The following is a 12,026-nucleotide window of genomic DNA, read 5'->3' as shown; positions in this document are numbered from 1 at the left end:
GGCCATGCCACGGTGAAGGTATTTTATTTACGCGAAGGGGGTCAAAGATCCATTGGCAAAGTATTTAGCCCCACATATATCGAAGACCAGGTCAGGAGTGACAACTCCATCATCGGTGAGTATACCGATTGGCAGCAATGGGGATCGAACCCAACGCTTCCTGCATGAGAGGCGGATGATCGTAACACCTGCGAGTTTTCTCAAGTGAGGCCGCATTATCAGAATTCAGAAACCCGCGACGGAGACAAACTTCACGAGCTAGATTTTGTGTGGACACATAGAAAAGGCGTGCAAGGGTGACAGTGGCTGATAACCGAATGCGGTACAACACAGTGCACCGGGAGCTCTGTCGAGCTGCTCGCGGCGATGGACGCCTGGAAGCGGTGCGGGTTGGCCACGTTGGTCGTCCTGCTCTCCGTCTTGGTGCGTCCCTCCGAGCAGGGCAAGTTTCTCAAGATGGCTCTGGCAGCGTCGGCGCTGGGTGGTCACTCCAGCTTCGGCATGATACCCATCCCCATACCCATCCGTCGGGAGAACAAGGAATACTATCCGGTGCACTATCCCGTGCATATACCGTGAGTTGCTTTCGTATTTAGTGCAATCACTGTTCTGTTTAGTGCGCAGTTTGAGAAGATATTTGAAGAATATTATGGAACCAAAGTTTCGCTGATAATGCTTAACGGCACCGCACACAAAACGGTGGGCGACCGATAAATTACTTAAACAGCAACGCACCCCATATCGTTAGCAAACTGTTGGATAATGAACTACGTTGTAGTTATGTCTATTGATGTTATTCTACATGAGCAAACGAAACGTCTTTCATTTAAAGCGGTACTTCTTCGTCGGATCCGAATGCGATAGCACTATCAGAAAACCAGCTGCGGCAATGTTCTCACTGCACTCGGTGTGACTACCTTTATCGCCGTCTGGCGCTTGCGCATGCGTACGGCAGTGTTGCGACTGGATTCGAAATAACAACAGGTATCGGATTCTGCTGTCAACAGGAAGAAGTGTACTATAGTGACCAACCACATGCCGCAGATGGGAACTGAACTCACAAATTTCCAATTTTGCATACTCTACCCTACCAACTGAGTTAAAGCAGCGGCTAAGCGGATTTTCAATCTCCTTTTTTTGCGGATATTTACATCGCGCGTAACCTAACTTTGGGAGCATACACCAGTGCCATCTTCGCCCAGAGCGGTGGAAGTAGTACGTTCTGGAGTACCGCGAGTACCACGTGGAATGCGCGATGTAATGAGGAGGAAGAGAGCTGTGCGAGGACCCTCCCATGCTACGGATGACGCTGAATGTGAACGTTGTCAAGGTTAGATCGCACGCAACATAAATATCCACAAGATTACCAGAAGAGTGAGCTAAGTGGGTGCGAAATGCAAAAGTGGTAGGTTCAGATCCCAGCGATGGAGAGTGTTTTTTTTTATTGTTGTTGTTTGGTTTGGTTTATGGAATTAATTGTCCGAAATCGACTCAGGCTATGAAAGACGCCGTAGTGGATAGCTCCGGAAATTTCGACCACCTGGGGCTCTTTAACGTGCACTCACATCGCACAGCACACGGGCGCCTTGCTTTTCGCCTCCATCGAAAAGCGGTCGCCGCGGCTTGGATTCGATCTCGAACCCCTGGGAAAGAGGAGAGTGGCTTTTCTTCGATTTCTAAATAGTTACCTGTCAGCTATAAAATGATCGACTTATTGTTTTATATTTATAAAGAACATAAATGAAACACTGCAATCTGATTAAAAAACTAAAGTCGATTGACTTCGTCTTTTCAAATATGAAGTGAACTTTAAGTTACTAGCCGAATGAAATTTGTTAGTATCAGCATTCAACATTCCCCTGCACATCCGGTTGCCTCAGGTGTTCCTCAATGTAGGCCTTTACTGCATGTAAATTATGTATTAGTAATACTGTGACCTCAATTACTGAATGGAAGATGGCTCAGTGCCTAAAATTTATTTTTTCTCTCAAAACAACTTCCGTAACCTGAGTCTTATGCACACTACTGGCAGTATGGCGAACCCGACATTGTCACTTTGAGTATTTAACTGTCTGAAATAAAGTAATTAACGTTTTCATTTATTGTTTCCGCCCGTACTACAACGAATTAGAACAATCACCGCATCGCTTCTACTCACTGTTGATTCAATAATGTTTCAATAAGTGACTACTGTTCTGAAAAATCATTAATTAAATATATCGCTGGGTTATTATTTCTTACTTCGCTCAAACCGTACTGATGGCTTATTTACTCTTAAATGAACCATATGTATAAATGAAACAATTGCTTGAGGGATTGTTTTCTTCTTTTTATATATGCTGGTTTGAGATGCTATGCCTTGTTAATCTTTGTTTCTTTTTTATGCCTCTAATCCTTGAGCCATATCAAGACCAGCAGTATTGTGCAAAATAAACGAATACATTAAATAACATTCCCTTATGCTTTTATGTTACCCATACGCCGAGCTGTTGTAACAAAATAGCTAAAAGAAAACTTAACTCAATCTATTATATTAAGATAGCTCATTATGCTCACCACTTGTTTCGGGCGCCTATAGTTGCAAACCACGCACATACCCCGGTGGGAGAAGGAGACGGGAATACTTTAATAAAGAAGAGATGCACAAAAATGTATTTTACGACTGCAAGTTATACTTCAGTGCTGTCCGGCGAAGTGAATTTAACAACAAGGCGAACATTGTGTGCGTTATAGATGTTAATGGCTAGGCAATAAACTAAAATGCAATTATCAACCCCTTTATTTTTATTTCAAAGATAAATGAACCCAGTCAACGTCAAATCGGAACTCAGTTTATGTTATCTAACTTTATAATATCTAACGTCAAATATGAGCGTTTGAAAGCTCGTTAAGTGGGCTCTCACGCTTTGCGAATTTTTACAAATGCTGCCTCCCTGCGTGGTATCACCGCTGAAGTCATTCTATCTTCTTCTTCAGCGTCAAACACACAAACGGCATCGGTACTTGACGCATTAAAAATTGCAACTAGTACCATTTTAGAATTGTGCAATGCGGGAACGCCAACTCAACAACCTTCAAAATGCGTGCTTTGTAATTCGATGTTTTGAACTACTTTGCCGAATCAGAGAAGATAAAATCTAGCCTCAAAAATCTATCCGACTTCTCCAAATTCGCAATATAATAATAAAGTCCATTAAGATCAAAACTAAATATTTATTAGTCAATTTTAGTTAGTGGACACCTAATAGTTATGCTCTATCACGATCATAGTGTTCGCCTTATTCGACAATCAACTTGCACAGAGCTTGTCGACGTATCCCTTACTATTCTAAAAACGTAAAAAAATCGCCTCGTAAATTCCTTCATAGCGGCTACGGCAGGAAAAAATAAAAAAGAAGAATAGCAATTAGGTGTGAAGGATCTCATGCCGCATAAAGTGGAGCACAAGACTTCTCAGTTTTTATTTTTCTTCTTGTTTTATGCATAAGAAAAAAAAAATAGGAAAGATGAGTTGTCTGGCACCGAAGGAGGTTTCGTCTTTTTTTTTTTTTTTCTTACTGTCGCGTTTTCATTTTTTCAAAGTCGTCTTATGCCTAAGATACAGAAGGTATGAACACGGTGACAAAATGCATTAACAAGAGCGCAGAGAGCTGTGCCAACGACCTTTCGGCAGCGTGCATGGAGAATGCCTAGGTCGCTGGTTCGCAAATTCCTCCCCACTCGGAACAGATTGGTCTAACGTTCGCTGGTGGGCCACTATTTTGCTAACTGAAACCTAATTAAGCTCGCGTGGGAGTCTGGAGGGCTATTTTATTTTACATGTCTGGCACAACAAAACACGTCGTTCGCTGAACCTCCTCTGAATGCAGGTCGCATTGTTGAGGCGATTAGTCTTGCGCTGAATAGGTAGTACATACGTCGCATTCTGCGACCGTGTCTGTAAACCCCACTTCTAAATATGGCAAAAAACTGTAACTAAATGCATAGTCATCCCGATGGATTTCACGATGCTGATATCGTTAGTTGGAACTGATTTTAAGCGCGAACAGGAGCAGACGGTCTTTTAGTTACTTCTGGGACAAATAGAGAGTGCCACGAAATGAAGAGAGCTCCTCGTACTAAAGGAAAAAGAAGTAAAATCAAATATTGCTCTAGATGCACGCTACGTTGCTAGTTAGTGGAATGGAATATAAGGCGGAAATAAGGAGAACTTCGTTTAGTCTGCCAGGTGTCGTCAGACAGCTTTATCCCGAGAAAATTTCGGTGTTGTGCAAGCGCTCCTTCATGACTGTGGAGCCGAATGCAGAAATATGTAAAAGAAAATAGAAACGAGTTTCAGAAATCGTAGGATGGCTGCCTTATAATAGTTAAGCTGATTTCGATATCTGGTATCGACGAAATTATTTATAGTCAAAGAGGCGTGCTGGTTATAAGCTTGTATCGAGCTATAGGTATATGCATTCCTTGCTTCAAAGCATAACAAAAATTCGAAAGCTATGGCAAGGGTTGTCACATAGTTTGCAAAAACACGAAAATGACATTGCAGTGGCCAACCGAATGGCATTCTGCGTTGGAAATAAGAAGCACGTATTTGCGTATATAAGCTGAATCCAATTGACACTTCGTGCCTTTCAAGTCTTTCTATAAATATTTGCAGCAAGCGTTGAAGCCCGTCTCTTGGACTAGGAATTCACAACTCTCAGTTGTTGCTATACAATACTGGTACAGAGTCGTAGGCGATCACTTGTTTGTCAGGCATTTGACAGGGAATTTTCTTCCATATAGATACTTCTAACTATCCAAGAAATAAAGCATTTATTTGCTATTACTGATGGTTTGGTTTGGTTTGGTTTGTAGGGTTTAACGTCCTACTGAGTGTATCTTGATGCTATAATGCGTATTGATCATATTGCAGTTGCTGGGGTGGCTACGTTCATTTTCGGTGTGTTCTAAATGATTACCATCTTAATTCCTGTAATTTAGTGTACCATATATTCTGATTTTTATATGCAGTGTGTGGAGAGCCAGGGGCTGTAGTGCCATCAGGACTGTTCAAAAGGAAATTATCATTGACCGCGATAGCATCAGGAATGATTCGTTTGCAATGCATTTCACACAGGCGCAGTGCAAGGCTTCTGAAGTTTTGAAGAGGTGAATATACAGCTAAGATTTGGTCATTATTATTAAACCTACACAGGGACTGAATATACAGCTAAAATTTGGTCATTATTATTAAATCTACACAGGGACGCGCTACATCAAACAAGAAAGTTATCTGAACAAATATTGTTTGCTGCAGCCGAGAAAACTATCGGGAGGTCTGTTATGGACATTTCTAAAGCATTTGCTGTAGTGCCGGGTGCTGCAGTACAGAGGCCCGTCAAAACCCCGCACACAGGTGGAATTAACTAAGCTTCCAGTATGATGTAGGCTAGCGTACACTGAGTGATAATAATTGTCCAAATAAGTCCGTTTCACGTGGGAATGCTGGAATTCGCTGTATACGTCGCTTGCAGCGCACCTTATATAGACCTTGGTTCGTATTAAGTACGTTTTGATTTTACATTTTGGATCCAATTTGTCTCCTGTATCGGTCACTGTTTTTGGGAGGCGAAACCGCGGCATTTAAGAGTCCCTGGGAAGCGGCTCATAAGAACTGGCAGTGAAAGCCGGCCGACATTTAGGATGAGAGGTATGTGAACACGAAGGAAAAAATACAATAGAGAGAGAGAGAGAGAGAGAGAGAGAGAGAGAGAGAGAGAGAGAGAGAGAGAGAGAGAGAGCAGAAAGCCTTGCCAATGACATTTCGCCACGTGCTGTCCCCACGTTGGGAGTACACCAAGTTCACAACACTCCTCAAATTCCTTCGCAGTCGAGAAAATTGCTTTAATATTCATTAATGCCCCGCGAGTTTCTTTTAATAACGCTAACTGGGTTGATTTCTCGTGGCAATCAACTGCGCCATTTTAATTTTTGTCTAGTGTACTCGATCGCGTCGTTCACCGAGCGGCTTCTGCGTGCAGGTCGCATTGTTGGGGCAATTAGGCGTTGAAGTGGATAGACACGTGGCGTTCTGCGACCAGCCGGTTTTTTTTACCGGTTAACCTCCCTGCCTTTCCTCCTCCTGCGACCAGCCGCTTCGGCGACGGAAGTTCTCATAGTCTTGCAGTTTCCCACAACGAAGGGCCGGGGAGCTTTTTCTCTGACTGCTCTGGTGGGATGCTTTCGAAGTTATCGAAGCAGTAGAGCACATACTTTGCGCTCGCCTCATGTGCACACCCTGGCGGCTGGCGACGACTACTTTTCTGCCCTCTCCTCCCCATTTTATTTCTATTACGTTCTGATTTTTTCGCTAAATGAGCAATAATGCCAACTACGCCTAGTCGAAAAAAACTACAGAACTGTGTCAAAAATAAAACAAAATATTCTGTAGTTCTGTCGTAAATGTCAAATTTTTGTGTAGTTCTGTAGTACTTTTCTGTAGTTCTGCAGTTTTCCTGTAGTATATTTCTGTTGCCTGTAGTTCTGTAGTACTTTTCTGTTGTAACTACAGAAATTTGTGATGTTACTACAGAATGTTCTGTTGTGACAACAGGTTTCCCGTCAAAAACCGCACAGAAATTCTGTCGTAACAACAGAAAATTTGCTGTAGTTTTTCCCCACTGGGCGTCTGTCGACGGTGCACTTGCGGAAGCCACGTCATATCCTCTCAATTTTGGTTGCATTTATTGCCTGCACTCAACGTCTACACTTCATGCAGCTCGTACGTCCGTCCGTATTGCACTCACCCGACAAGGCATATTTCTCACAAGCAGCTACTCTTTGGTCCTCCCCGATAACTTTTTAACTGAATACTACAGGTAACTTCGATTCATAACTGCCTTAATGCTTCAATGCTCCTTGATGAGAGGATATATGGCACGCTAACAACGCACCCAGCGTCTGAGCGTAACCCACCGCCTCCTTGTTGTCGCTTCTTCGCAGGGTCTACCACAAGCACCACACCAAGCACAAGATCCACAACGTGCACCACTTGCATAAGGTGTATATTCCGGTGCATCACCACACCAAAAGCGTGCACCACAAGCACTACGTGCATCACCACGGTCACGGTCATGGACACGGCCATGACTACGGTCATTACGGCCACGGTCACGACGACCACGGTGGTCACGAAAGCCAGAAGGTCATCTACATCATACACAAACATGGCGGCTACCGCTGGTACCGCAGGCGGTAGCGTCTGTGGCTGGCACGAAGAGCAATGGTTCCACATACGAAATAGTACAGACCTCAATCTTTACACATTAGGCGTATTCAATGCTTGAAACGCAGGAAAAAGCGTGAAGTATTTTTGAAGACGTTACAATTTTGCTTCAGATGAAGAGTTAACTTCTTTACCGGGACAGTTATGTGTACGGCTAAGCGGTTTCATCTAAGGGGTCCTTCTAAAAAGAAAAGAATTGAAAATATTGTTCCTTTTATTCGTTGATGTTTAGTGCACCGGACTGTATATTTCCATATTTGCTGCGATTGAAAATTCTTGTTCGTTGCGTAATTCTCAAGAGCACCTATGGATTTCAAACATGAAGTTGAATAATGTATAATTCTTACGTGAGTGTGAGTTCTGGGATGCTTGTTTCATTGCATAGTTATTGAGAAGAGTGTAAAATAGCGTGGCAAATATTTCTACACGTCTGCGCAGTTCTGCTACGTGTTCTGTGTTTGTGCCAGTTATTTTTCACGCCTACACAATGCCCTCACTGTCATCATATTATTTGTCGAACCGGAACCGAATTAAACTCGAATTTTTTCCGCTATCTCGAAACTGACCTTGAACGTAGGAAATCGAAGGAACTGTTTTGAACCGGGTCGAGGCAAGGCTCTGACCTACTTTTGCTTCAAACGTACCTTCATTCTTTTTTTTTCTTTTTTTTTATCGCTGCTTGGAACGCGCTCTTCTCGCAAATTTTCAAAGTGCCACTACACATTGGAAACATCACATTTTGAAAAATTGTCGCTTGCGAAAAGACGAGACTCAGCACAAAGGAAAACGTTGTCGAGCAATCGTTCCATCCCGAACACGGGTCTCCGCTGCAATGTGCAATAGCGCCGCTCACGGAGAAAGTTGCACCATTCGAGCGCTCTCCTGGGCATTTTAAATAATAGGGCTAATTTGGAAGTTGAAATAAATTTATAAATAAAAAAAAATGAAATTTGCATTTCGTCTAGCGCTGCCACTAGTTCGAGCACAGTAGGATAGAACTGCCAGCCGCAGAGCACAGCTTCAGCGCGAGAGAGCCGGAGACAAGCGATGGCGTTGGCGATGTCGCAGCGCTGTCTGTTCTTTGTGTTCGTTACAAAATAAATAAATAAATAGCTGCAGTGTTAATCACTTACTGGCGCCACCATGTAGTCGAACTCTGGTGACTGGCACGCGTTTTTTTTCTCTCGGAGCTCGTTCGCAGGTCGGTAAGCCCAGCCGTGTCTGCTTTCGCCAATGCTTGAGTGCTGCTGACTGACCATTACACATCCTCCCTCAACTATACCGCCTTTCTGTGGCAATATTTTATCCACGTACAACAGAAAAACAAAACGAACATGTCACGCAAGTCAGCCGTATACGATGCGACGCTAGGAGATGCATCGTTTCATCTAGACTGCACAACGGTAGCGACGTTGATTATGGGAAGGGTGCGGCTGGAGTGGGAGAGGTGGAGCACAGCTTTACCATGAAGAAGCCTCCTGTCGCCTGCCAAAACTGAGAGTAAGTATGGGGCCTATCATATTGGAAGAGTGTCATTCGGGCTTACAGATATTGGCGGTTCTATATATTTGCGGAAGTCAGCAAGCGCTGTGGCACACATGTGTACGTCGTAAATAGGCTTATTTATAGGCTGCACGAGAAAAAGAAGGAGAAGACGGATATGAGTAAGCACGAATTAAGGCACTTCATTTGTTGCGGCTTCGGCGAGCTGCTCATTAGATTGAGTTGGCGATTTTCTGGCCAGTATCCAGAGCAACGTGACCTTACACAGAAGACGGGGACTACCGGTCGTAACGTGAGAGGAAAAACTTTCGTGACCTACAAATGGGATACTAGACAGATATACATCACCAGAACATGACAGAAAATGGTGCGAATAGAGCGGTGGCCGACATTGTCCCACGTTCGTGGTATCCTTTATGCTCTATAGTAGTCTGGTTCACTTGTACGAGCGCAGTTAACGTGGATGAGCCCGTATACGACTTCTGCACATGTCGAAGCGCCGAATGTGTTTAATGAAGAAACGCCTCCCTAATGTTGTCTAACCTGCATTGAGGCAAGGAAGCAATGAAAGACCTGCAGTGATGTCTGTACGATGCCAACAACGTCGCTGTTAACTTATTTATTTATTTATATTTGTGGAATGAACGAGTGAATGAACGACAATCACAAAAAAAAAAAAAGTAAAAGGCCCGGAGAAACTTTCATGACCACAACTTTTGAGCTATTGATCCTTTGATGCAAGGACCTTGGATAATCCTCCAGCTCAGATTAGTGCCGGAGACAAAGTGAATGTGTAATTTCTCCCCTCCCTTTATCTGTTCGAACAGCTATTCGAAAGGTGCGCTGAGTCAGGTATGTCACGGCTAAAATAAGCGCCCGTTGCGTTAAGACGCTGCACACGTCCAAGAAAGCAGGTTCATGATCAGAGTTGGACGTGTGACTAATTCTCGGCCCCTTGCCCTTATCTGTGCTTTTAATATAACAGTATCGTTATATCCAATGATATGTGGACCGAATTGCTCTTGCCATTAGAAAAAGGTTGAAATTTCGCAAAATAAATATGCGCTTACGAATCACACATGTGAAACATCGACGCAAGCGTATAGAAGACATTTTACTGTAACCAGAGAAACATTTCGGCCGAGACACTAGATAGGTTTAGTATAGATGCCTTGCGTGAACGTGTGCTTAGCGAATTAACTAGTCTAAAGTGCGCATGTGCAGAACGCTAAAGCAGAAATAGCCTTAGCATATGCGAGCAATTTTCATAAGGTAGCGGTGCGGCTTTTGCATATACTTAGCTGAAAACATGGCGGCATCTTTCCAAGCGAGAGCTGCCTGCTTCAGCTGAATAAAAAAAATAGTTGTCCCGTTTGACAGTTTCACTTATACTAGCATTGTTGCCTTTCGCTATGACTGACCTTGATTTGACAAGAAATTTGAGGCTGTAAATGAGCACAGTTTTGGAGATGCACTGTAGGCTCCACCAGACTTACATATCTTATTTCACATAATCTTAGCTGTCGAGGCATTGCTTGGCATTTTAATGATGGAAAAGGTTGTTATTGTATTAAAACCCAATAAAAAGCTATTTACTAAAACTAGAAAACGCGCACTAGCAATAGGTATCTCATCAGTCATTTCCGCAACGCAAAACTATTTAGGCTAGCTTCATTAGCCCCGATCATATCGGCGATCGAAAATCCTCCTCTCCTCTCTCAACTCAGGGCACACCGGCGCGCAAGATACAAAAATGAAGAGAACACGTCGATCGCGACAGCATCCCACTACACCCCCTCCCATTGGCGTCACCTGGGAGCGTCCAATGAATAGGCGCAACCAGCAAGCCTCAATGACGTCACATGGGAGGTTTGCGCATTGGGATGGGTCGCCCCAATCAGTTGCGAGCGGCCGCCAGGAGCACTTTTTAAAAACTTCTTGTAAATTATAGGCTTCATGCAAAACTTTCGTCTAGAATACTGACAAAGACCACCTCTATGGATTTTATGCATTAGCCTATTCCCTCTATTACCGTTACAGACAATTTTAATTAGATCTAAACAACTCTAATATATATCTTTTAAAAATTCAGCAGCAGTAGCAGCCCCATGATAAAGGACCTTTCCCTAATATGTAAATCAGGCTGCCTTTCTCGGTTTCGGAACCCTAGATTAAAACTCTACTTGGGTTTAAGTTGCACACGGCACGCTAATGTAATTTATCTTATTTCTGTTATCACGCCAATGCAGCATTAAAGCCGTATACTTAAAACAATGCGAAAGCACGACTCTAGTGCGCATTACGTTACATTGCAAAGTTCTGAGTTACGATATATACGTTGCGTAATGTCTATAATGAATTATTTTAGTATGAGTTATGACGATGCGCAATGTTTGTACAAACTCTACACCTTAGATTGCGTTACTTGTAATTCAAGGGCTGAGTCATGCTTCTGTCGGCCAATAAGTGCACGGTAATGTCACCTTGCAATGTTTACCTGCGAGAGACGTGCTCCTAAGGAAGACTGGGACGTATGTTGCCCAAGTTGCAAGGAGTCATAATAGATATACAGCCCCTATTAATCAAGCCGCACGAACGTGCCGGTATGGTCTAGGAGTGGCATGTCTGATTCGGCATTCATGGGTCCCGCTGGGTTCGATTAGCATATCAAATGTGCATCCCAAGCTGAAAGCTGTTGAATGTGACATATAAAAGTTAACGTTTCGTTAAACATGGTAAAGCTTCGATAAAACGTGACATAAGACATGCTTGATAAAACCCACTGACAGTGGGCGCGCGCAACCGCCAATAACACATGCATGGGAGGAAGCAACAATAGGGTGAAAATAATTGATTTTTGCAACGTAACACAGCTTAGACGGGAAGTGCTTCCTTGACACTTAACTTTTGAAAACTGGTAGTCCGCGCCTAGACTGATGCTTAGATGCCAGCCATAAAAGTGTAATCGACAGCTGAGGTGAATCATGCTACCATCTTTGTGAGGAAACGCGTTCATCACCTATTTTGTCAAGATTGTTCGGGACTATGACGACCAGCCAGCCGACAATATGCACATGGTTCTTATCTGGTCACATGGGCGGATATGCACATCTGTCTCTAGGACTAGACTGCGGTGTAATTGTCACTTTTTTAGCCTGAAGGAAGTGAAAAGCCCCGGCGATTATCTACTGTATTCACGTGGGTATAATTTTGCTCCTCTGCTAGCAACAACAAAACCAACTTTCCAATCGAGGAT

The 12,026-nt window shown here is 43.4% G+C and overlaps 1 protein-coding gene across 1 annotated transcript; it reads left to right on the top strand.

Moving 5' to 3' along the window:
• The first annotated feature begins 345 nt into the window (after positions 1–345).
• On the top strand, positions 346–7,434 carry LOC146191304 (uncharacterized). Its single transcript, XM_084599909.1, has 2 exons — positions 346–575; positions 6,985–7,434. Exons 1-2 carry the CDS (start codon positions 367–369, stop codon positions 7,238–7,240), a joined length of 465 nt encoding a protein of 154 aa, XP_084456035.1. The 5' UTR covers positions 346–366; the 3' UTR covers positions 7,241–7,434.
• Positions 7,435–12,026: the final 4,592 nt, after the last annotated feature.

The sequence above is a fragment of the Amblyomma maculatum genome, chromosome 4, assembly GCF_055883805.1.
Source record: "Amblyomma maculatum isolate TAMU_Amacu chromosome 4, ASM5588380v1, whole genome shotgun sequence".
NCBI lineage: Eukaryota > Metazoa > Arthropoda > Arachnida > Ixodida > Ixodidae > Amblyomma > Amblyomma maculatum.
The sequence above is the reverse complement of the archived record's forward strand: the minus strand, read 5'-3'. Positions and strand labels throughout refer to the sequence as shown.

Coding starts and splice junctions, on each gene's coding strand:
- LOC146191304 (XM_084599909.1), top strand. CDS start 367: ATGGACGCCTGGAAGCGGTGCGGGTTGGCCACGTTGGTCGTCCTGCTC. Junction 576..6,984: donor CACTATCCCGTGCATATACC/GTGAGTTGCTTT, acceptor GCTTCTTCGCAG/GGTCTACCACAAGCACCACA.